This window comes from Cicer arietinum, chromosome 8 (assembly GCF_000331145.2).
Source record: "Cicer arietinum cultivar CDC Frontier isolate Library 1 chromosome 8, Cicar.CDCFrontier_v2.0, whole genome shotgun sequence".
Classification (NCBI taxonomy): Eukaryota; Viridiplantae; Streptophyta; class Magnoliopsida; order Fabales; family Fabaceae; genus Cicer; species Cicer arietinum.
Window position 1 is genome coordinate 9539913 of NC_021167.2, and position 27307 is coordinate 9567219.

The following is a 27307-nucleotide window of genomic DNA, read 5'->3' on the forward strand; positions in this document are numbered from 1 at the left end:
TTACAAAAAAATCACAGACCATGGTTATTATGTTGTACACCATTAAGTTTACTCTGTATTCTTTTTGTAAGATGATGCATACTGAATCCTTACTTTGCCGCCTCTGCTATCCAATGCTGCAAACCGGCTGTATGTGCTCATCTGCTGCCTACGATCCATAGCTCCTTCTCAGCTCATTCTGCTATTGTACAACATACTAACCAACCTGCTAACTTAAAGGTTATTTTAACTCTCACTCCCACTTTTACTCTTCGTTGAATAACTAACCATGTCTTCGGGTTCAAGTCCAATATCTGATCTTGCCGATATGCCGATAGTCCCTACAACTCTGTTGCTTAGGACTAGAGCCATTTAAATGCCCATAGTTCTTTCACACTGTTTTGAAAATCATTTTAGGTTAAATTTTATACAATTTTGCTATCCACACCCCTCAAATTTTTCATAAAAATAAAATATCCAAAATACCCTTGCTTATTTGTTTTATTCTATAACTCCTATTTGTCTCTTTATCGTCATCATTAACCTCATAACTCATACATCACAACTCATTCATAATTGAACCATCATAACTCACTCATTCAAAACTCACATCACTCATAACTTATACCCCATAAATTCCATCTTCATATTGTGGTTAAAGTCACCCAACAAAGTATATTTTTACTGATCTGCGCGTTTGAATTTAGTTCACGTACGTCGTAAATAATTCATTATACGTTTACGTGAGTTGAATTCACATACGTTATTCAATTTAAGAAATCGAAGGCACTGCGTGAATACAGTTTACGTATACATACGTGAATTGAGTTCACATAGGTTGCGTGAATTTAAATCACGTAACCATACATGAATTCAGTTCACGTACGAAAACTGAGTTTACATACGTTCCTACGCAATCTTAGTTCACTTATGCAAACTCATTTCACATAGGTTTTTATGCAAATTCAGTTCACTTACGCAAACTCGTTCACGTACACAAACTCAGTTAACGTAGGTTCCATGCAAACTTAGTTCACATAGGTCCTAAGCAAACTTAGTTCACATATGCATGTTGAGTTCACGTAGGCAAATTGAGTTTACGATGTTGAAGTTGTTGAAAATGGAGGAAGAGGGAGAAAAAGGTGTGAGAAAAAAAGATGACTATGAATGAGGTAGAAGATAAAGATAGAAAGATAAATTAGGATTTAAAGAATGATATAAATAAGAAAGAGTATTTTGGATATTTCGTTTTTATGAAAAATTTGAGTGGTGTGGATAACAAAAAAGTGGGGTGTGGATAGCAAAATTGAATTTTATATTGTCATTTAGTTTTAGATTTCAACAAGTTCTACAAAGAATAGTAATATATATGTAAACATAAGTGTTATTGGAACACATTTTTATAACACAAATAAGGTGACTCGGTAGTCAACCATTCATATATACTATTTTAATTTTGCACATGGAAAAAATGTAGTGACTTGGTAGTCAACTATTCACATATACCATTTTTACTCTGCACATGGAAAAAACGTGACCTGCACGCCTAAAGTAATCTCTCTTTCTTCTTTTCTTCCTCCTTGTTTTCTATTTTTTTTTTTTTTCTTTCTTCAATTTTTTCCATTTTGATTTTGGTTAACCCTTGAAATAGAGATAAAGAGAATAAATTCAGAAAGAGAATGCTTTAAGAATAAAATGATGAAAATCACATCTTTAAGGAAGTAATAGTGACAAGATGAAAAATGTATCATATTCCTTTTTTTGTGGTTAGGATTTATTTTCCATTTTTGTTGATAATGATTATTTCTCTATTTTTTTTTTATGGTTTCAACTCATTCCTCCTTATTTTCATACATTTAGCTCTATTTAAGATTTAATAGTTTTTTCCTTCATTTTTCAAATTTCTAATTTTATACTTGTAATGTTGTAGAGATTGATCGTGAGCTTTCTTTGTTTCAAGAGTTTAAAGTGTGTTTTTTGAAGTAGCAATGTCAATTTACAAGGAAGTGAGTTTGAGTTGTAAATTCACTTATTTAAAATTTTCTGTTAAAAACTTAAGAAAATAAGTCAACATTGATCTTGGTTGTAAAAACAGAAAACAGATAATGTTCTTGGTTCTGGAAACAGAAAACGGATAACGTTCTTAGTAAAAATCAACAATTTAGCTTATTTATTTAACTTGATAATCAAAATGATTGAAAGTAAATAGAGATAAGAGAAGAGATATGACACAATGATATATCATGTTCACCCAACTCTGGCTACGTCCAATCTTCACAACTGTGAGATTTTCCACTAAGTGTTCAAACGGAGAATGTTCTTGGTTTTACAACATTCTTAGTTTTACACAGTTTGTTCAGATCAATCCTGATCTGTTACAATAATTCATTTCCACCCAGAAAGAGATTCAATCAGGTCACCTATCAATCTTTATAGAAGATTTTACAATTCACCTTTTAACCATAAAATGATTTTCTACAAACTACTCAAACTATAAACAACATTATAGTCTCGAGTTTACACAATAATGATTTAAAGTGTTTGGCAGAATCTGAGTAATCTCAACACTTGTTTGAGGTTAGGTTCTTTACAAAAAATTCAATAAAATAATAACAAGAGATTCGAATATGAATAGCAGTGATTCTTTTTATGGATGAGAGACTTTCGAGTGTATGAATGTGGTAAGTGATGAATTTATTAGCACTTGAAGTTCTTATTTTTCCTTTGAGCTTGGAGTTCCTTTTATAGGCTTCAAGAAGGTTGATGAGAGCTAATTTAACTGTTTAAAATTGTTCAGCTGTCATGTGTCAGATTTGACTAAAGACCAGACTTTTTGAACCATGAATGTTCTTGACTTGAATATTTTGCGTTTTGCTTTTGTGTTAATAATGGATGATATGTAGCTTCTCATTCTTGACTGTGATTTATGATCATTTGTTTATGTGCACAGACATCTCAGAGATATGTTTAATGTATTCAGATCAAGATTGTCTTTGATTTGTGCTAACAGGCTGAAGAATGATGTCTACATGCTGGAGATTGATTGTTATCATGTTGAAGAATGGTGTCCTCATGTTGGAAATCGATTGTTAACATGCTGGAGAATGATGTTAAAATTCTGGAGATTGATGTTAACATTCTGGAGATTGATGTTAACACTTTGGAGATTGATGTTAATATTTTGCAGATTAATGTAAATATGTTGGAGATTGATCATTTTCATTTTTGCTTTGAGTCATGCCTTTTAACCTTTGATCTTTTGGAATATTTCTTTTGCTGATGTGAGAGCTGTATATTCCTTGTAGATATACTGAAAATGCATTTGAAATTTGCAGGAATTTTTCTTTCATTAAATGATGATTTAAGCATTCTTGTTGAAAATGAAAAACGTGGAGAACGTTATTGGTTTTCTAGAATATTATCAAGAACATGCTTGGTTCTGTTTGTTCATTTTTTGCTTTTTCCTTAAACAAATTTTGCTTGCATTGTTTAGTACTTATCTTGGATTATTACACCCAAAAACACATGTTAAATTAACACATTATTTAAAATCATAATTAGAGTATTAATTAACCTTTGTTTGTTTGTATCATAACATTAATTTGAAATTTTGTCTCAACATTTTTTGCACACTAATTCTAAAACAACAAATTATATACTGACATGGTGTTAATTTAGATCATTCTTCACAAAAAAAATTGATGTTAACATTAAGATCTTATAAATCTTTATCAAAGTGGTTAATAATGTATAAATTGTTGTTTAATGAAGTACATAAGGTGGTTAATGATTTAACCTTATATACAATTTAACTTTGAGAGTATTCACTTCACCTGAAGTTATATTGAACTCAACGAATGATCCCCCATTGATGATTTTTGCAGCAATTGATGACTTGTTAGGGGTGTATTGGGGTTGATTGATGATTTCTTACATTCATATTCACTAGTTCTGGTGTTGCTGATTTTTTAGCCAACAATCTTGTTATGTGTGTTTGTAGTCACTTGCTGATTTTTTAGGCAATAGTCTAGTTTTGGTCCAAGGATAATTGTTTAGATTGAGTTTGTGTTTGTTTTGGTAGTTGCTCATAATATGAGTATAAAAATCAGTGTAATAATACTAGTTTGTATTTGTTTTTGGTACTACTTGTGATACTTGCTGCATAATATTTTTATTTTGTCTCTTATAAATGTTAAGAATTGATGTTCATTTTTTATTTGTTATGGACCTCTTTCCCCTTATATATTATGTGTTGTAATTAATGGTAATTTTCTTCTATAGTTAGATAATGTGATTTTTCAGGTTGGTTCATTTTTATTGGATGATTCATAGTTAGATTTAAAGGAATCATGTCCCTTGTATGAACAATTGGTTATTTAGGAAACGAACACTCAAGTTGATTGAAGAGACATCGACTCCACCATGTAATATTTGTTAGAGATATATATTTGACTAGACAAAGGCAGATAAACTTCCATCTACAATTTAAAATTTAATGTTGTGGATTTGTGACCGATAAAAAGTTTGTAAAGTAGTATGAATTGTAGTTACATTATAAAATATTTTATTATAATTCTTCTTGTCGATTGAATTAAATGATTCTTTTTAAAAATACATAATAATTACAGGTAACAAAATATTGATTAATTCCAAAAATTAATAATCATGACATATCGAAAGTATAACTTGCATGATCAAAATTCCTATTAACTACATTTGCAACATGATATAAAATGACTTCAATTAAAAAAAAAAAAATCACTTAATAACTACACTAACCATTTTTTGTCAATTTTCCACTGACCATATTTTTTTAACTTGTTATAGAAATGACTCCAAATATCAAAAGTAAAAATTTTAATTAACACCATTTTGTCCCACTATTTAAAGTTGAAATGACAAATTTGTCTCTTCGTATGTCACTCTAATATATAATTGAATTCGTATATATGCACACCTTCAATTATGCAGTGTGATTATGTCATATAATTTTGTTGCTTTTACATCATAATCTAACATGAAGATCTGTCTTCAAAAGAATTAATTGACAGGCAGTTTGATATAAATTACAGAAACAATTTCCAAGACAGAAAAAGGAGTAATTGATTGATATATGTAGAAAAGGAGAGCTTAAAACACACAAGTAAACCAAAGACTACATTTTGCCATACTTCCTGCTTACAGTTATGGACAAGTAAAAAATGCATCTCAAAAGACACTCTCAATCCCCTATCTAGTATGGAATGAAAACAATATAAAACTAGGAAAATATTTTATATATGACTCTGATCCTTGGTAGACTTGAACTTCCTATGCATTCCAGGGGTCATGCATGAGAATATGGATTGTTTCTTGGGTTTCACGCCAAAGATAAATGACCTGAGAGGAACCCTGGCTCGAGTTTCGGATTGTCTTAGTTGTCCACTTTCTTGTCTCTTTGAAGTTGACAACCCAAATTGGTCATTCAAAATGACAAGTGCCTTTTCAACTTCAAGTTGAAGAGATGTTACAATATCTAGACCTGCTTGAAGTTCATCAGCAACTTTATTGTTTTCCTGTTTCATGTTCAAAACCTCACCTTGGAACTTGGCTGCTTCATAGCTTGTGAACCTGAAATCATCATCTTCAGCACTTGCTTTCAATGCATTTGTTATATCCTCTTGGATGACACACAAAGACGAGAATCTATGTTGTAGCTCTTCTTTCAGCAAGGCACTTTTCTCCAACCAGACTGTTATTTCATTTTGAATCTCTGTCAGGTGTTTGTATATCGGCCGTGCGTCTGATTTTAGACAATGGTTTATGCTACCACTACTTTCTGAAGACTTTTCTTTTACCTCAAGTTTCGATACCTCCGAATACAAATCTTTTATAGTGGTTTCAAACCTTTTTATTTCAGCATAAGTTGTACTGAATTTTAACCAGAAAGTTAAATTCTCCTCTAGAATTTCGTCCATATTTCCCCGGAATTTCTCTTCAATAGCCGATGTAGATGCAGGTTGTTCAATTTTCAGAAGTTTCTCTATGTCTTGTTCTTGTTGTGACAGAACTGAATTTGAGTCAGCCATGTTTTCATTTCCCTCCAAGGTTATCTGCACGAGACTAAGTTTCTGATGCAGAAGTCTTATCTCTTGATCTTTCAAGGAATTTGAAGTCTTCAGTTCATTCAACTGCAATTGCAAAGAAGAATCCAAGTGTTTGTCTTCATTATTGTTCTCTATTTCGGATAGTTTCTTCTTCACATCTTTGTAATTCCGAAGAGTATTAGTGTACTCAGTTAGAAGAGCTTTTTCTCTATCCTGCATTCCATTCATATACATTTCTCGCCAATCAGGTTCATCATCTGTTGCTGCCTTCTCTTTCTCATCAACTCCAACTGTCATACATGAAACTGTATTGACAGGATTAAGACTCTTCTCTTCTTCTTTTGAGGTTACTCCCTCCATTTCTAAGGTACTAAGGACCTTACTGTTATTTTCTGTCTCTACACCATTTTGTGATGAACCAGTTGTTACCTCATTTTCTACAGTATTAGCAATCTTAACCTCCTCTTCTGAATTTACAGGATCTTCTAACAAACCACTATCTTCCTTTTCCGACTTCTTTACATTGTTCGATAGAACAACGTTGTCTTGATTCAATGGAACTTTCCCTTCAGGTTTAGATTTTGATTCAACCAAGCCTGATGAATCCTTTTGCATCTGTGACTTAACCTCCTCACCTGGCTGCACACTTTGGACTTTCTCCGAGAGGCTATCGATATTACAACGCGCTTCGGTAAAATGAGTTTGGAGATTGCTATTCTGATCTTCAACGATTTGGTTTAAATCTTGTACTGCAAGCATCTTTTGTTCCATTTCTCTCAATTGGTCATTCAATTTAATTTTATCATTGATCAGACTTTCCTTATCGCACTCAAGAGTTCGAATATGGTCTTGAAGTTCATCGGTTTCTGTTCTCAATCTATTCACTAGTGCTGTCTGAGATGAAACTGCAGTTTCCAAGCTTATCACTTTGTTCACTAGCACATCGATCTTCTCCGCCATTTCCGTTGTCTCAAACTGCTCTTTAACAGTTTCCTGTAATAACTGCAAATCCTTTATCTGTTGAGTCACACTACCCTTATCTTTTTCCAACTCCTTTGTTTCTTTTTCCAATTCCTTTGTTTCTTTTTCCAACTCCTTTGTTTCTTTTACCATATTCACATCTCTTTTAGTCCTTGCCTCTTTGGAATTCCTTTGATCATAATTGAACTCATTCATGAGAGAGCCTAATTTGGCCTTAACATCTTTTATCCTTTTGGATTCAACTCTGGTTTCATCAACTGATCTTTCTTGTTTCACCTGCAACTCTTCTAATGTCTCTTGGCATGATTTAAGAGCAGCTTCTGCCATCAAACGCCGTGCTTCATCGTCTTCAATAACAATGCCTTCTCCAAGTTCATCTTGCAGAAGAGAAACTTTCTCTTGTAATTCCTTGATCTTCTCCTCAGTTTCCCAGTACCTAGAAATGGCATTGTCGTATGAGCTTTTCACAAACTCCTTCACAGTCTGTAAGGCTAAAATCTGTTTCTGCAGCTTGTCAACCTCTTCAACTGCTTCCTTTCTGCTCAATCCAGATTTAGGAACATTAGAAGCAGCAGCACCTGTTGTATTCTTTTTGGTATTGAATTTCTTCGTGGCTGCTGTTACGACGCTTTTTAAGTCTTTAAGTGGAGGCTTTGGAATATTTGTTTTAAATCCTTCTGGTATATTTTTTCTTGGAGCCCTCGGCGATCCCTCCTCGTCTTCTTCATCCATAAATGGAACTCGATCTGGAAAGACAGAAGCAATGGTGTTGTTGGCATTCTGCAGCTCTGTTGATATGTGATCATATCGTTCGGCTAATGCTCGATAAGCCTTGTATGTTTCTTCCACAAAGTTTATCAGTTCTGGTCTCTTTTTGTAATACATTTCTGCTCTCTTTGCAAATGAGTCTCCATCTTCCTCTATGAGTTTTATAGCATTCTGCACCTTTTCCTCCATATCTGCATTTTTGCATATATATTTCAACTTGTAAGGTACAAAAGTAGGCTCAAATATAAAATAAAATGCATTCTGTTATGATCTTACATCACTTTTGCATCTAGTCATAGTTCAAGCAAATTTTATTTAATATTCTAATTACAATAAGCAAATTAGTGCTCACAGTTACACACACACATTTGATACTTCTAATTAAGCATATATATTCTTAAATCCTAAAATCATAGGAAATGACTTTAATTACTTCAAGAGTGCAAGATTTGCCTGTTTTTTTCAAAACAGTACAATTTTTTATTTGAAAATTAAGCTTTGCAACATGATTAACTTTTAAAATTTGTGCAAAACACCATAATATTTAGAGTCATTGGATAAAATGAATAGTAAGAATTATATAAAACAATTAAACCTATTGAGCATATATACATATACATCACATCTTCGTTAAACCTCTCCACTAATGCAAAACTGAATTTTCTAATTGCTAATAATAAATATATTATACATAAAAATTGAAAATACTGTTTTTAATTCCTTAAGAATAAATTGAAATTGATGATCAAAAGAATAAACTATATGTTTTTTATACAACATTAAAACCAAAGCATGCAACTTGGTAATTTTAATATGAAAAAGAGAATGAAAAGATAAATTATATGATGAACCTTGAAGGTTTTGCTCCATCCATTTTGATTGTTTTGTTCTGATGTGGCTAGCCCACCACCATGAATATGCATTGCTTGCGGCTCTCTGCAACATTTTTTCTTCTTCTTTTTTTTTTTTTTGGATATTCCCTTGGTCCTTAATTATTGATATTGAGATCTTAATATTAACTACAACAACGTGAGAGAGTCAAAAACATGCAAACCGTGTTTCTTCTTTTACTAGAAGACATGGAATCCATGATGCAAAGGACCAAGAGAACAAAATATAAAAAACAAAAAAAATAACTATGAAGAAGAAGAAATTAAAAAGAAAAATAAAATTCAATGAAACATAGAGAAAGACATTGAGACAGATAGAAAGAGAGAGAAAACGTGTGAACTAAGGTGTTGTTGTGCTAATTATGAGATGATGGAGGGGAGCAAACTTCGCAAGAATTTAGTGTCAAAATATATTTCTTTTAGAAAAAGTGTGACAAAAAGAAATTTATAGTTACAGATATTATATAATCTTTTTACAGACAAATATAATGATATTACTTAATTATGTTAATTCTCTAGATATCTAATCGATAAGGTATGATTGAATATATGTGTAGATTATTTTATTTTTAATTAAATAATTTTTTTGACCAAAAAATAATTTATTTTAAAAAAAAGTTTATAATTATAAATAAAAGGATAAAAAGTTTTGATATCATTTTTCCTTTTAATAAAACTCTTTTGTTTATACTATTTTATTTATAATTTTATCATTCTTCACCATAAAAATTGAATTTTTTAAATAATATACTCCAATACATATAAATATTAATAGATTGATAAATAAAAAATTGAGGGTGAATAGAGATTAAATCTCAAAAGAAAAGAACATAAAATAAAGTATATAAAAATGTTTGCATGACATGAGCGACGACCCACGTGGTGGTGACTGGTGGGATTGTTCCAGCTTTGCCAGTGCACCACCAACACAGCCATGCCCCTTTTGCTTTTACATATATACCTTTTCATTTTTCTTTTCTTGGAATTTGGATATTTTTTTTAGATCTCAATATGGTTAGTCAATCTTTTTAAAAGAGGAGCAAAGTTAAAAAATTTAAAAGATGGTTGTTGCAAACATTTGAATGTTGTAATTAGTTAGTCATATGTCTTACATCAATTAGTTAGTCATATTTTAATGAAAGATTTAAATTTAAATTTTTATAAAAATTATTATTGTATTTATTTATTTATTTATTTAAATTGTATTTGAAATTTTATTTATTTAAATACGTGACAGATTAAAGAGAACTTTCATGTCTATTCAAACTAATTTGACTTGATTAATTTTTAACAAGATGGTGACTTGATTAATTCTATTTTTTATTTGAAATTTTATAGTACTTTTACTTTTAGTTTTTTTGGTTTATTGGTTATGTTAACTACTATATTTTTAGTAGTGAATCTCCATGTAAAATGTTTAGGAGTTTTCAACGTATAATTATTGACGTTAAATTATTAAAAAAATTAAGAGTGATACTTGAAAATAATTATGTCTATAAAAAATAATGTAATTTAAAATTGTTAAAATAAAAAAAAAAAATTATAATGCTCAAGTTAATAGTATAAAAAAATAAAATGTATCCTAATATATGATAATTTATAAATATGAAATATGATGAAAAAAAAAGAAGTGGTTGGAATTCATGTGTCTTTGGAATTACAAGATTAACAAGTCAAAATAACTATGAATCTCCATAAAATCGAAGTTGGTCAGTTTTCTAAACAAAACAAACACCATAAAAAAATAGAAAATCATAACAAATGGTACACTAATCGATGAAATAAAAAAACATAATAAATATATGGAAAAATTATTTATTTAAACAAATAAATAAATTTTAAAAAATAATTTCAAACCAAAAATTAGTCTAGAACCATTCCTTTTTAGTAAAGAAAATCGGAACACAAGGAAGGTGACCTCAATTAAATTAGTTATTAACTTTTATTGAATTGCTAAATATATAATTAAAATAAAGAAAATATTAGTCAAAATAATTTTTTTTTAAATTTTTAATATTAAAGACTACGATGTTATATGCTAATTGAATATACGAAATCTCCACATTAATCCTTCATCAATATCATTATAATAAGAACTAATTTGTTTATGAAATTTAAGTATTTCATAAACTAAATTGTCATTAATTAATTAATGCATAATTTTAATTATCGACAAACTTGTTTACAAGACGATCAAATTTTATAGATAAATTAATCTCAACAAGTGTAGAAACTACATATTTATATCACAATCTATAGCAATTAAAGTTTACATATGGACTATATTAACATTTTTTATATAATTTTTAAGATATATTTATTAATTTATAAAATTCAGATACTAACTTAAATGACTTTAAAAATTTTAAAGATTAAATTATTTATTTACTTTTTCTGAAAGGTATCTTTACGTACGGTGAGGACTATTTTTAGAACGAACTAAAAGGTATTGAATAGTTTCTCCCTAAAAAATGGTGAATTTTCTTATACATGAGTTAAATATAAAACCTTATATTAGAGTCACTTACAACTAAAACAAAGCTAGTTTTTGGTTAGTTTAAATATTAGTGTGTAGTTTGATTTGTTTAATTGAAATTATAAAATTTGATATGATTATTTAAAAGAAAATTCAGTTATTTGATTAATAAGAAAGAATAAAATTGTAAGTAAAAATAGCTTAAATGGAAGAGTAAGATAGGGAGGAAATACATTATACTAAAACTTAATATTCTTTTATATATAATATAAATATTTAAAAAATTAGTTATTGAATTAAATGAAAAGCATAAATATATAAATTAAATAATTTAAATAAAGGGAAAAAACGATACTAAAGATCTAAAATTGTATATTTCTTTTGTAAAAAAAATTATGTATTGTGTTTACAAGTATTTATTTTATATAAAAGTATAATTTTTGTTTATTCTTTTTATATATATACGAGAATCATAAATATCACATAAAATATATAAATATAATTTAAAATTTTAATTTCGAAAGTATAATATAATATTTAGTTTAATAATGTTGATGTATGTTGATTAACCTAGTTTATAATTTTTTTATTACTATATACAAATCAAAATAAAATTATTATTATTATTGTGTCTTCTTTAAGCATGTAGCAAAAGCAATCCCTTAAATTTAATGGCACCAAAAAAGTTGCCTAGAAAAGCTGTAATTGGAGGGGGACGGTGGCCGACTTTTGTCAACAAAGTCAATTGAAAATATTAATCATATTCGAATGCCTTTAATTTTCAATTTCATTTAATATTTTACTTTTTTATTTTTATTTTTATAATTTTATAACATTATTAATATATCATATTTATTATATCATTTTTTTATATTTCTCTCAATTTTATTTGAGTGTATGAGTGTTCAAATAATATTTTTTAATAAAAAACTGTATGCAAAAAATGTTCTCCTTTTTTTAAATTGTTAATTGATTAAGTCTTTTATTATGATAGAGGACTCTCACCAATAGAGAATGGAGAAATGAGTATTCTTGTTTATTTAAACAATTGAGTATTTTGTGTACAAGTAACCATATTTACATACACAGAACAACTGAATTGAAATTAAATTGGTAACAACAATGGAATAACCAACTAATCATGTATTGTTCCTCTGCAATATCAGGGTTGGAAAATATCCATTATGCTAAGCTTGGAAAGAAGATGCAATATAGGATTTGGTGAAACTGAAAGGGAATGTAATTTGAGGGATCTACATTTATGGTATTGGAAGCATATGATTTATCACTTATGCCCATACATGTAATTTGAAAATCTAAAAAGTGATCCAAATTAATCATCTTGGATTGGATTGAATAAGATTTTTTTTTTTAATTGTATCATATGAATCGAAGTGAATTATATATGATTTTATTTTTCATTCATATGATTTTTTGTATCAAAATCGATTCAAACCGTACAATAGACACTTCTAACAATTCTACTAATTGATTCAACATTTCCCACTAGATGTGATAAATCATATTAGATCTATGTCAATTTCTAGTGATACCAATGTGTCAAATGATTTGGTTTTATGTGATGCACTTAATGGAGTCTTTTTATCTAACTCAAGTTATGTTATTATGAGTGGACAAGTCATCTTCTAATGAGATTTTCCGATTGAAATAGATATAGAAAGGCCTTGAAAAATTGAGAGTACAACTTTGGAAGATTGCCTGTAATGTTATATTGTGGGATGGCCCAAGTAAATGTATATTGGTTTTTGGGAGGTTTGCTTGCTCTTTTGGTGCTTGTATTGTCACTATAGTATAGTTATGGGCTATCTTAAAAAGTTTGAAATTGGTTTTCAATAGAGGTTTCTCTATTATTGACATTGAGACTCATTCAAAAGTTGTGAGATTACATCTAGATGTGTGCAGTATTTGAGTTGAGTGTGTCTCAAACATTTAAAAATTAGGTATATAATAAAAAAATACTAACAACTAAAAAAAAATTCTTTTTTATTTAAATTATAAATAACATAAAATAAAACTGGTAAATAACATCAATCAAATTGAAACTATGATTTTATATATTTTTCTTTTAAAAAAATCTAGACCCTTGTTTTTGTTCTTAAAATCTGATTTTTTTTTTTTTAAATTATGATTTTTTTTTATCTCTGACTTTATAATACAGATAACTTTTATTTCTTAATAGTATTTTTTGAATCTTATAATACTCTTAACAGCCATGTCAGTATCATTCAACATTGATATCTATTGGTTAATCAATTCCTTGATATTTTACATTGGCTAGAGCAGTATTATTTTACTGGTTCCTTGTGAAGCTAATCAAACTTTGGGTTACAATTGTACAACTCAAATATTTCTTTTTCATTTCATTCCTAATTTCGCTTCTAAGGACTTTTAACTGTTTTTCTTCCCTTGATTTATTTTCGTCTTCCCTTTGGATGATCTGGTTATCACCTTACCTTTGCAATTTTAGTTCATTTATCAAATAAACAAGAGGATAAATCACATATTTTTAGATATTGTGACGTACATTTAACATAATTAAACTTTTATACACTCAAAATATTTTTAATAAAATTAATATTTTTTAGAAATAAAGAGGATGTTTATTTATTCTGATTTAAATTTTTGCTGAAAGATATATCTATATTTAGTGTCTGATACATCTCGAATAAGATTAATTACAGTAAAAAGAATTTATGATATGTCAATGCAATTATATTCTATTTTAAAATTTAACATGTCATTTAAAAAAATTAATTTTATATAAAATTCTACTTCAATTCTATTTTTTTATAATAATAATAATAATAATAATAATAATAACAATAATAATAATAATAACTATTTATATTTACTTTAAGTTTTATCGATCTGATAGACTTTTTATTTTATTTTTAAAGTCTATAGTATATCATTTCAAGTAAATATAATTTAAAAAACTTTAGACTTATTTATCTATCGGACATAGATTAAGTTGTGGACATTTTATCTATCGGTCGTATCTATTTCCCCCCTACTCATACTTTGAGGTCTAAGTCCTATTGGTGGTTATAACAATATCATACTAATAATTAAAAACAGATGTAAAGAGTCCACTACAAGAAATAAAAAAGGGAAATGAGTAAAGAAAACCAAAAAGGTTGAGACAATCAAATATTGATATCGTCATGCGCAAGACATAGACTGCGACTTGAAATGTAACTTCCCAAATAAATGAGGGCAATGAACATACACCGTGAAAGAAAGATAGTGCCATTACCTCATCCAATTGTGGTCCAAACCATAATATGCCAAACGATACGGAGGGTATTAGTTGAGAAGTAGTGCAAAATGGATCTATAAAAAAAACAACTAAATAACGAGATCTATAAAATAAAAAAAATTAACGAGAGAAAGAGAAAGAAAAAAAAACTATATTAGAAAAGAAATATTTTTTGAAAAAAAAAAGAGAAATGTGAATTGAAAAAAATAATAAACAAGGAGAGAAAGAGGAAAAACTATATTAAATATTTTTTGAAAGAAAAAAAAAAAAAAGAGAAACATGAATTGAAAAAAATAAAAATAAAACAATTTTCGCCGTCTGTGGGAATCGAACCCACGACCACGTGGTTAAAAGCCACGCGCTCTACCAGCTGAGCTAAGACGGCCATATATTTGATATGTCTTTTGATAAATACTTAACCATAAATATTAAAATCCTTTTGTAATGTTTATATTAATATGAAAAAAGTTAAGAATCAAGTCATTTAACTTTCAAAAAATCAGTAATTTAAGAAAGTTTACTATGTTAACGTGAGACAAGGAAATATATTATTTTATGCCTATTTATAAGGGGAATTTTTTACGGTACATTTATAAATTGATGAATTTTAATAATTAATTTCTAAAATAATAAATTAATAATTATTTTTATAAATGAAATAGTTATGTGTTGAATTTTGTATTTAAAAGATCATTCTCATTTATATAACTTGAGATATTATAATCGAAAGTTAAAATATAGCCTATTATAAAGATTGTCAAAAACACTAAAAATTTAAAGATTTTACAAATTGTGTTCACAAATCGTGTTCAGTTGTCCCAATTATTACTAAAGTAGAAAATTTTCTCATCTTACTGAAAAAATAACTTATGCACAATCCTCTTCTATAGTTCCCTATATCAATATAATATTGATTTTCGATCAAGAGTTATATTTACATAAAGATAAATTCCTTTTTATTGTAGTAGTGATTGGCCATATCGTATGTTCTAGCTCCAAACTTTACATTACAATTTGAGCTTTTACAATAAGAGAAGAAGTGGATTCTATGTAGAAAAAATACATTGGATGCATAATAGATTATTTTTGCCTCCTAGAAAGGTCTTAGTCATAAACGATGAAGTGTGTGTTTGGAAATGCGATATAAATCTTCCATGGTGCCGCCATCAAACAATTGCGCAGCATAGTAGAAAGTAGAAATCGAAGTTACAAACACACATGAAGTTGTTTTTTATGCTCCAAAATTCTGAAGTGAAGCCAACCATTGTTCCATGTAATTGTTTCCAGCTGCAAATTCAACAGATAATAACAAGAAAATTTAGTACAATGAATGAATATAGTTAAAAGGTGGCAATCATTAATTACAATACAACTTTCCCTAGTTTTGGTTTGTTACAAACAGCTCAATCAAAATGGCAGGTTGTTATTTTAAACACAATTACCATACTTGGAGTATGCAATTGTTACAAATTAAGTTCAATCATCATGGTATAGAAAACAAGAACTCATTTTCTATAAGCAAAAAACTGTTCTAAAATTAGAATACATAGGATAAAGGTTGTTACTTATTCTGTATAACAAGTCAAATTAACATAATATCATATAGTATACCTTATCTTTTATTTGTATTTGTTATTTTTGAAAATAAAAATTGCAGGGTCCAAGTAAAGATCTAAAAATCCTACTCATAGGCCAAAGATCTTATATTCAACGCTACTGAACACAATGCAAGCAACCAAAAACCATAGCGAAAAGAAGTATTTTTGCAAATGAGACATGAAAGCACTCACAAAATTAAAAAGGAGCCAAAAACACACTAGGCTAGAAAAGCATGTCTCTATAGTATCCACAGTTCCAAACACAAACCAAATATTATTAAAATAAAAAAACCATAAAACAACAACCTCGTAGAGTGATGCATTTGAAGACAATTCTAAGAATAAAAAAAAAAGCAGAAGTATTTGTCATGTATTATGCTAGCCATAACATAAGGCCTAATCACCATTGCACTTACAATTGAATGATTAGCATTAACTAAAGTACCAATATTAGTATATATAACAAAATCACAAACACATTTCTTCATCAGGATCAATATCATCAACAAGGCAAGACAAACTAAAAAAAAAATTATAGATTAAAAAAGCATTTAAACAAAGAATGTTTTTTTTAAAGAACTAAATCAACTCATAAAAATGAAGCAATGCTAATTGAACACAAAATTACAAAATTTCAATAGCAAAGTTTCAAATCATACCAGAAGAAAATTCATTAGGGAGGTTCTTGATAGCACTCAAAATCTGATTATTTGATCCTTCCACTTCCTTGCAGCCAGGTCTATAACAAGGAACCAACACAGCAAAACTACCGTCAGACTCATCATCATCATCACTGACAAAATCAGAGCCATGAGGCTCTAACCACCCAATAGACCAATCTGAATCATCAGATTCAGAGCCTGATAAACAACCACCACCACCATCAGATGGTACTAAAACAACATCATACTCTCTATCAATTCTCCTCTCTTCCCTACTATGCCACTTCTTTCTAACCCTTCTGTTAGATGGAGCCATCTTTGTTCCCTTCATCAAAGGAAACTTCAAAGACTCTCTTTCTTTCATTGAAAAACACCATTCAGAAGATGAATTTCCATTAACAACAGTCTCTTTCTCCTTACTACCACCCCATAACCACCAAGACAAACGTGTCAAAGACACAGCCATAGTTACAAATTTTCAATTTTTTCCAATAGCAATTGCAAAGCTAAAGGGTTACAAGTTACATCAATGAATGAAGAAGATCTTTAGGAATCCAATTATTTGTGAAAAATTGGAAGCCAAAAAAATTGAGAGACAGAATGGCCAGTGGTTTTCTGCCTGTTGCAGTGACCACTATATTAGGAAAAATGATCCATTCATTACCAAAAAAGGATATCAATCAATAAATAAATTCAACCCAACAAAAGCCTATTAATATCAATACCAATTGATAAAAGCCAAAAATTTCAATTTCTATTATTATTATTATAATTATAATCCAAAAACAAAAAACAAAAGCACTGATGAATCAGATGCAGTAAATTTATCAAGGACAAGGTTTCCTTTAAATATCAAAAACCCAATTAAGCAACTTGAAGAACTCAACTTGTCAGGACTTCACTGGCCCATTTCCCAAAATTGAATGTAACAAAAAATCCTCAAAACACACAACACAACACTCCAAGAAATGAACCCAAAAAACCAAATAAAAATTACCCGATCCCAACAAAATAAAAATTATATTTTTTGTTATTTTTTATTTCTCAAAAAATAGAAACCCCATAATATCTAATATCCAGAATCACAATGGCACAGTCATGATCGTTGTACTCAACACAAAATCGGAAACAAGGAGAAACTCGGTAAACACTTATGAGTAAAGTCCTTTGCTTTAGGGTCAGAATCCAAAATTCCCAAACACTAAAAGAATCATCGGAAAATCCCAAACTTCTCGCCGGAAAATTTGGTCCTTTAAGCTACTAGAATCAAAATCAGGGGAGATCGGAATGCATAGAAGACTCGGTGAATCGATTTCGAAACCCTAACTCGTCAATTATCTCTCTCTCTCTCTCTTATCTTCTTCCTCCTAATTCGTCTTTATGGTTACACTTCAGAAAACCCAAATCAATCGATTACAGTGAAACTCGTCTTCTTCTGGATTTATAGAGCGATTTTTTCAATCTCGTTACATCCAACGGTTCAGATTGAATCTGTTCTTGTGATGTACGGTTAGATTGAGAGTTTACGGTATTATTATGCACCGTCACGCATCCCGTCCTGGAATATAGTTTATAGTAATTAACGATATAAATGAATAGTATTATGTTTTTTAATCAGAAACGAACATGTTAGATGTTGATCGCGTGATGAAAACGATTGGAACCGTCAAAAATTGCTGACGTGGTTGACTATTAACCAAAGAGGAGTCAATACCAAAAACCTTTGGGAAGTTAAAATTAAAATTTACTTAGACTCTTGTTATCTTATAAGAATTTGACAAAACTCAAGGGAATTTTAATCGATGTGTGTTGAAAAGTGTATATAAAAGTGTTTTTAATATTACCCATTAATCAAATTAGAGTGAATGTAAATCCATTTGGTTGACACGTGTCAATAATGTTAGACGACATATTGGATTGGATTATTTACTATTTAGGGATTCTCAAAGTAATGAAGAAAGTAAAAATGACAAACTACGGAACACTTGGTTTTTTTCTTTTTAAATCAAGGTATTGATTTTAATTGGTAAATAAAATATAATGAATGAGGAAATGTTTGTGATGACTTTAAATTCTATCTCAATTAATCTTTAATTAGATTTTATTTTATTTACGCAGATTTAATATATGCAAAAGTTTAATGTGAATTTTAAGATGAAGTTTGAAATAAATTTTTAAAATTTTAATTTGTATTACTAAATTAATATAACGATGTTATATAATATATTTTTTTAATTGATTTAATATTATTAAGATAATAATAATTTTAAAAATATTTATATATTTAAATTTTAAAAATATTATAATATAAGACATTTTTATTAAGTATATTTTGTTTTTCACAAAAATCTAAAACAATTGTTTTGTGGCATCACTCTTGTCTCGGTCCAATGATAATGTTTACCTTCCAATCAAATTTATGGCTAGTAGTAATTTCTCTTGTGTAGGAATAGTGATTCAGTAATTGTTATGATAAGTTGTAGTGGACAAATCATTGTCAATTTTAAGGAGTGACAACAAACCATAGTGGTGGGAATTGATCACCAAATTTCAATGAAAATGATTTCAAGTCAGTTATCAGTTTTTCTAGGGGGAAAAATCTGGAGGTGGGTATCCGTAAAGTAATCAGTACTCGAAGAATATAAAGATAACATAGCCAAATATGAGAAAAGTTGGCATAGCCAAAACTATTAAAAGTTTGACGTACCAAAAAAGTATAAGGAAAATAAAAAAAGTATTATGCTTTTCTCATTGGAATTTTTGAGAAAGAATTCGGCAATTGACTTTTGTTCCCTTTCGACTCTCTCCTTTTTAAAGGTTTGTTATTTATCATTAGAGTGAATTACCATTTTGGTTCTTTAGAATTAAAGATGGTGTTATATTAGTCATAATTGACATAATCAAATATTCAATCACATCTTCTATTTATCAAAAGCTTAGTCGCTAATGTAGACGTCGATTTAAGTGATTATATGTTTCAAACTTCATGTCATGTGTATAAATGATGTCGTCTGAGACAAATCACTAAAACAACATTTAGACCAAATGTATTGATCTTATGTCCATGTTGAATTTGAGGCACATTAGTATACTCATATTATCAATCTAGACTTGAAAAGCTTTCACTAAATCATTAAATCATTGAGGAAGAAGATGGAGATGAAGAAGGTGGATGAAACTTGATATGTGATATGTCTATGGATTTGAAGAAGAACTATAAATGAAGTGTTGAATTCAAGGAGGAAATTTGGAAAAGAAGTTATGAAATAACTTTTGGAGAAGAAGATAAATTTTTTATTTTATTTAAGAAAATTTTAGTCTAACTATCGTTTTAATCTTTGACTACATCAACTATACACATGTCATGAAGTCTATTATATATGATTTAATTTCCCAAGTTAGCGTCTACATCAACGGCTTAACAGTGAACATCTCAATTAACATTAGAGATCAAAATAATTGATGTTTTGATGAGTATAAGATGTAATTGAGTTAACACTAAGGATCAAAGTGGTAGTTATCCCCTATTAAATTATTATTGTTTAGCTAGTGTTATTGCCATTTTGTCAGAAAAAAAGTCATTGTTATGGATGATTAGACAATTAAATCATGACAAATATTCCAGATGTCTTAAGGATACTTGATAAGAAATTAAATATATAAAAAAAATATTTGACTAAAGTCATTCATCTCCTTAAAATTTTAAAAATTGTTTTTTTTTTACGCAACCTAATAACCTTTATCCCAACAATACATACATTTTAAGGTATTAAATGTAAAATTTTAATAATTTAAAGGTCCGTTTAATGCACACGATATGATAAAGAGATAATTTGATATATAGTATGATAAATATATAATATAATAATGATATAATACATATTCTCATATTATGTGTTTGATGTACACGTGATAATAAATACCATAATATTATTTTATTTTGTCATGTACATACTGTGTGATTGAAAAAAAAAACTCAAATTAATCTTCATCATCAAAATAATATATAAAAAATACAATTTATTGTCGAAATCGTTCATAACCTTTATAATGTCAATAACTAAACTTTTGCTACATCAAAGATTAAAATAACATCATATATATTAAAATATAGGTTTATCCAATATAATAATTAAGCATCTATGGTTTAGGGATGACTTAAAAAAGATAAAAGAAATTTATATAAAAATAAAAAGATAAAAGAGAAAAAGAAAAAAAAGTCAATAATGAACTTAATCATGTCAATTACTTTTTGGAAAAGTAGAATAAAACTTTTCTTAATACAGATTAAAAAAGTTGATTTCTCACTTTCATAAAAAAAAAGCACATAATCATTCAGTTACGAATTAATAACCATGCCATCATCGCATAAAAAATCAACTATGCTATGCTATTTATTTCTCCCACTATATATATTTCCACTGATAATCAAATTATGTTGAATTATATTCATATTAAGGTTCGAAAATTGAAATTCTAACTACAACATAAATTAGTGTAGGCAACGACAAAAGGCAGTGGTTAGAACAAAAAATTGTAGCCTAAACTTTAAGCAATAGTTACACAATGGTTTCGTATGGTTTAGATTATCATTGTCTATTACTATTATCCACAAAGTTCAAAACAAAAAAATTGTTGCATAAGCCACGATTTCTAGTGTCAGTTGTAGACTGTTTTTCCAGCCAGTTTTAAGTCACATTTCTAAAACTGTTGTTCTTTCTTTAGGCCAAGATTTCTCACTTTTAAGGCCATAGTTTTTTTAGTTGTTGCCAACTTAAATGTGAACTAAAATAAATAAAAAATCTTGTACTTAAAGTTTCCTACAGATATCTTCATGGAAGTTTTGGTTATTTTTCATATTTAATTTTGAAATGATTGTCTACCTTTTTATTTTTTATAAAACCTTTTAAATATTTGTTATACTTTTCTTTTTTTCTATTGTCTCACATAATTATGAACACGACATATTTTTTAATATACATTTTTATTTATTGATGAAAATTTATATAAGTTTTATTAAATTGTGTAGGTTCTATTTAAATTTATTGGGAGTCGTCCATGTTAATTAATAAAAAATATATTAATAAATATGTATTAAAGAGTGAGTTGTTAATATTATTTTATATTCATATGAATTAGTTTTGCTGAAATCGACTTGGTGTTAAAGAAATACACTCTTGTATACATTAATTAATCTCATTCATTAATTTAAAGTTGATTAATTTACATTACAATTTACGCATTCACAAAATCTTCTTCTTATCAACTTTAGATAAAAAAATAGAGATAAACAATTATTTGACATAATTATTACATCTATTCCAAATTCTAGATTATTAGTTAAGGAGAAAAGAACCATCAATCTACCATGGCCATAAATTTCTTTTTATTTTTATTTTTATTTTTATGTTAACCATTTAATTTTCAAGAAAATGAGATTTTAATAATATGAAGTTCAACCAAAACATAAATAAAATTTAACAAAATATTATTTCAATTAAAATTTATATTTTCTTAAATAATTTGTTATTAACAAAAATTTATTAACTATTTGATTTAAATCATTTTATTAACTCGAATTATTTTTTATTGCAATTGCAATATTTGTAACATAGACTTACATGAATTGAGTAGTCAATTAAGCTGCAAAGTAGAATTATAAAAATGAGATTGTGGCCACTTGCATTTAGTCAAAGATGGGGTGTGGGACACACCTTCCCTCTTGTACTTGATCCTGACTTCTTGCAGGTAACCCTTACCTTCCCCACTTGAGCAAAACCCAAACGATAAAATAGGATTTTTCTATATATTTTTCCCTTTTAAATATATTTTACAAACCAAAATTTAGAGTAAAATTGTACGCAAAAGTTTGAGTAAAATTGTTCATTTTAGTTTTTCTTAAAATTGTAACTATCCGTCAATTTTGCTTTTAAATTTATAAAATAATAAATTAATTCATTAATTTAAAGAGTATAAATCAATTTAATTATTCTATCAAAATATTCTTTTAATAAATATTTATCACAGCCAATACATTAAAAAGACACACACACTATTTCAAATATTAAATTGCATACTTCTTAAAAAATTTATTTTATTAAAAATGGTATATATAAATACTCAATTTCATAGATCTATTAATACTTTATAAAAAACAAATTCAATAAATTGAAACACTAATCAAATAATATTTTAAGAATGATCAGACGAATCAGGAATCTGATGGGAAATTCAACAACAAATATAATAACAACTCTAACAGAGCAATATGCAGCGGATAATCAATTTCCCAAACTTGCAAGAATCTGTGAGGAGCAATCAACAAATAATCACAGCAACTAAAATCACCAATCACAAATGACACAATAATTTTTAACGTGGAAAAACCTTCTCAATGTGAGAAGTAAACAACCACGGGACCAAGCCAGTAATAAAGCTCCACTATGATCAAAATATGGGTACAAAGAGTTTCTAATATGGCACAAATTCGTGCTCAGTAACCAGCCAAAAACAGCAAGGTAACCAGCACAACAATCAGCCAACACAATGAGAAAACAAACATGAAATTGAGAAAAAAAGTTCAGCAAAAAAACCAGAAAAACTGCTGCTGTCCGAGTTCATTTTCTCCCACCTCAGACCTCTGATCGACGATCCAAACGGTCAGAATGAAGTACCACGAGTCACGAACCTGCTGTCCAAATTTCAGCCCGATCCGACGGTGAACGAAGGAGATATCGCGAATCTAGTGCAGCTGCTCTGTTTTATGCGAAAATAGGGTTTGCTCTTCCTCTCTCACTTTTCTCTTTGCCTCTCTCTCTGAATTCAGCTCTTTTTTCGCCCACTAATCTGACCTCTCTCCACTTGGATAAGTGAGACACATGGACTTGCACATATTGGGCCTTTCTCCACATAGGAAGGGAGCCCAAAACCCAACATATCTCCCCCTCACAACTATGTGGAGGTGACCGCCAAACCGGCGATCTCACAACAAGTTTCAAACTTGCTTCTCGGTAATGCCTTGGTCATCATATCAGCACCATTATCATCTGTATGAACCTTGGCCAATTCCAACAACCCAGCATCCAAAACATCACGTATCCAATGATACCTAACATCAATGTGCTTGGACCTAGAATGAAAGGTTGAGTTCTTACCAAGATGAATTGCACTTTGACTATCACAAAATAGCAAATACTTATCTTGAACAAAACCAAGCTCCTGCAAGAATTTCCTCAACCATAACAATTCCTTGCATGCTTCTGTAATGGCAATGAACTCTGCCTCAGTAGTGGACAATGCAACACACCTCTGCAATCTGGATTGCCATGCCACAGCTCCCCCTGCAAGCTTAATCAAGTAGCCTGAAGTAGACTTTCTGGAATCAATGTCTCCAGCCATATCAGAATCAGTATATCCCACAAGAGTAGGCTTATCACCTCCAAAACAAAGCCTCAAACTGGTAGTACCATGAAGATACCTCAAAATCCATTTCACAGCATTCCAATGCTCTCTACCTGGATTAGACATAAATCTACTAACTGTACCAACAGCATGTGCAATATCAGGCATTGTACACACCATTGCATACATTAAACTACCCACAGCAAATGCATAAGGAACTCGTTGCATATATGATTTTTCAGCTTCATTGGTAGGACTCTGACTAATACTCAATTTAAAATGAGTAGCAAGAGGAGTACTTACAGCCTTAGCATATTCCATCTGGAACCTCTGTAACACTCTTTCAACATAGTGTTCTTGTGACAGCCAAAGTTTCTTCTTGTTCCTGTCACGCATGATTCTTATACCAAGAATCTGCTTAGCAGCTCCCATGTCTTTCATGGCAAATGACTCGCCCAATTGCTTCTTCAACCTGTTAATCATGGAAATATTTTTCCCAACAATAAGCATGTCATCAACATACAATAACAAGATAATGAAATCATCATCAGCAAACTTTTTAACAAAGACACAGTGATCAGAAGTAGTCTTCCTGTAGCCTTGCTCACACATAACTGACTCAAACTTCTTGTACCACTGACGCGGGGCCTGCTTCAAACCATATAGACTCTTTCTGAGCCTACACACATAGTCTTCTTTGCCTTTAACAAGAAAACCATCAGGTTGCTTCATGTAAATCTCTTCCTCCAAATCACCATGAAGGAAAGCAGTTTTTACATCCATTTGCTCTACCTCCAAATCAAGAGTAGCAGCCAAACTCAACACAGTTCTAATGGATGACATCTTCACCACAGGAGAAAAAATCTCATTGAAATCAACACCCTTTCTCTGTCTGAAACCTCTCACAACTAATCTGGCTTTATATCTTGGAGATGTAGAATTGCTTTCTTGCTTCACTCTGAAGATCCACCTGTTTTCCAAAGCCTTCTTTCCCTTAGGTAGTTTCACCAAATCAAAAGTGTGATTATCATGCAAAGACTTCATTTCATCTTGCATAGCATCCAACCACTTCTTCTTTTCATCACTCTCCATGGCTTCATCATAACATTCAGGTTCGCCTCCATCAGTCAAGGTAACATAGTCATCAGAAGGATACCTGGTGGATGGTTTCCTCTGCCTAGTAGACCTCCAAACTTGAGCTTGAGGTGGTTCAGGAGCATCACCAAGATCCTCATCTTGTGACATCTCATGTTCTTCTTCAGCATCATCATTAGGAACATCAAAATCATCTCCAAGCTGCTGATCACCAACATCACCATGTTGCTCATCATTCTGAACATTATTTTCAGCAGTATCCAGATCATGTGTAGGCATCCGAACTGGATCAACATCAGACAAACCATTATCAATCTCAGGTGTAGTCTTCTCCATCTTATCAATGTCTTCAATGGTTTGGTCTTCCATGAACTTCACATCACGGCTTCTAACAGCTTTCTTCTCAACTGGATCAAACAGCTTGTAGCCAAATTCATCCTGACCATAACCGATAAAGATGCACTGTCTTGTCTTCCCATCCAACTTGGATCTCTCATCCTTTGGAACATGCACATATGCTTTGCAACCGAAGACACGCAAATGATCATACCTGACATTCTTGCCAAACCAAATCTTGTCTGGCACCTCAGCATTCAAAGCACCTGCAGGACTCAGATTAATAACATGCACTGCCATGTACAATGCTTCACCCCAGAAATGCTTAGGCAACTTTGCTTCAGAAAGCATACACCTAACTCTTTCAATCAACGTCCTGTTCATTCTCTCTGCTAAACCATTCAGCTGAGGGGTTTTAGGAGGAGTCTTTTCATGTCTGATACCGTGCTGCTTGCAATAAACATCAAATGGTCCACAATACTCACCACCATTGTCAGTACGAATGCATTTCAACTTCTTGCCTGACTGTCTCTCCACCATAACATGGAACTCTTTGAATTTCTCCAGAACTTGGTCTTTTGTCTTCAAAGCATAGACCCAAAGCTTTCTGGAACAATCATCAATAAAAGTAACAAAGTAAAGTGCACCACTAATTGACTTTACCTTCAACGGGCCACAAACATCAGAATGCACCAATTCAAGCAACTCTGACTTCCTTGAGGAAGGATGTTTCTTGAAGGATACTCTAGTCTGCTTACCAGCCATGCAATGAGAACATTTCTCCAACTCTGCACTCTTTAATCCCGGAAGTACATCCTTTTTAGCTAAACAATTCAGCCCCTTTTCACTGATATGACTAAGCCTGCGGTGCCACAAAGAAGCCTCCATATCCATGGCATTCACACTGTCTTTAGCAACCAATGCTTTAGTCCAATACAGTTTATTAATTTTCTCCCCTCTGGCCACAACTAAGTTACCTCTGGTGAGTTTCCATTTTCCTGAACCAAAGTGATTATCATAACCACCATCATCAAGCATCTGCACAGAGATCAAATTAAAGCGAACATCTGGAGCATGTTTGACTCCTCTAAGCAACAACTGCACTCCCATGTTGGTCTGCAAACAAACATCACCAATACCAACTACCTTGGACACACCATCATTACCCATCTTCAACACTCCAAAGTCACCAGAAGTGTAAGATGTGAAGAACTCCTTCCTTGGTGTAACATGCAGTGTAGCACCACTATCAATAATCCACATGCTCTCATCTGATACAAGATTGACTGAGTCATAGTCACGGAGAATAATCAGATCATCACAAGTAGCAGTAGTAACACGGTCATCATCATCATGATTCTTATCTCTCTGCTTACTGTTATTGTTTTTGCTCTCCCTTTTCCATATGAAACAGTTCCTCTGTATGTGCCCCATTTTGTGACAATAATTGCACTCCACATTCTTGTGTCTGGACTTGGACTTACTTCTGTTGTTCTCTCTACTCGCACTTCTGTTATTCTGTCTATTCCCTTTCGGTTCCTTTCTTTGACTTCGGCCCCTGTTCTCAGTGACAAGTACCTCGGAATGAGATGAAGTACCTTGTGCCTTCCTTCTCATCTCCTCATTAAGAACACTTCCCTTTACACTTTGCAAAGAGACAACACCATCAGAAGCTGAGTTTGTAATTGAAACCCGAAAAGTTTCCCAAGAATCTGGTAGAGTATTCAGTAGCCATAGTCCCAACACTTCATCATC

At 30.3% G+C, this 27307-nt stretch overlaps 2 protein-coding genes, 1 long non-coding RNA gene and 1 other non-coding gene across 4 annotated transcripts; 1 reads left to right on the top strand and 3 right to left on the bottom strand.

Annotated features, from left to right (window-relative positions):
- The first annotated feature begins 485 nt into the window (after positions 1 to 485).
- LOC140919039 (uncharacterized) lies at positions 486 to 3213 on the top strand. The gene is made up of 2 exons (XR_012161626.1): positions 486 to 652; positions 2990 to 3213. It is a non-coding gene; the product is annotated as an uncharacterized lncRNA (long non-coding RNA).
- Positions 3214 to 5057: 1844 nt separating this feature from the next.
- On the bottom strand, positions 5058 to 9086 carry LOC101495826 (protein NETWORKED 2D). Its single transcript, XM_004509718.4, has 2 exons — positions 8666 to 9086; positions 5058 to 8005 (listed from the first exon to the last, which is right to left on the bottom strand). The coding sequence occupies exons 1-2, from the start codon at positions 8757 to 8759 to the stop codon at positions 5253 to 5255; spliced, it is 2847 nt and encodes a 948-aa protein (XP_004509775.1). The 5' UTR covers positions 8760 to 9086; the 3' UTR covers positions 5058 to 5252.
- A 5686-nt stretch (positions 9087 to 14772) lies between these two features.
- Positions 14773 to 14845, bottom strand: TRNAK-UUU (transfer RNA lysine (anticodon UUU)). Its single transcript has one exon. It is a non-coding gene; the product is annotated as a tRNA-Lys (tRNA).
- A 543-nt stretch (positions 14846 to 15388) lies between these two features.
- LOC101496149 (uncharacterized) lies at positions 15389 to 18258 on the bottom strand. The gene is made up of 2 exons (XM_004509719.4): positions 16718 to 18258; positions 15389 to 15747 (listed from the first exon to the last, which is right to left on the bottom strand). Exons 1-2 carry the CDS (start codon positions 17184 to 17186, stop codon positions 15692 to 15694), a joined length of 525 nt encoding a protein of 174 aa, XP_004509776.1. The 5' UTR covers positions 17187 to 18258; the 3' UTR covers positions 15389 to 15691.
- Positions 18259 to 27307: the final 9049 nt, after the last annotated feature.

Excerpts from the sequence above, each read along its gene's own strand:
- LOC101496149 (XM_004509719.4), bottom strand. The coding sequence starts at position 17,186 with ATGGCTGTGTCTTTGACACGTTTGTCTTGGTGGTTATGGGGTGGTAGT. Across the intron at positions 15,748-16,717 it reads CCCTAATGAATTTTCTTCTG|CTGGAAACAATTACATGGAA; the intron begins GTATGATTTGAA and ends TTGAATTTGCAG.
- LOC101495826 (XM_004509718.4), bottom strand. The coding sequence starts at position 8,759 with ATGTTGCAGAGAGCCGCAAGCAATGCATATTCATGGTGGTGGGCTAGC. Across the intron at positions 8,006-8,665 it reads GATGGAGCAAAACCTTCAAG|ATATGGAGGAAAAGGTGCAG; the intron begins GTTCATCATATA and ends GCAAAAATGCAG.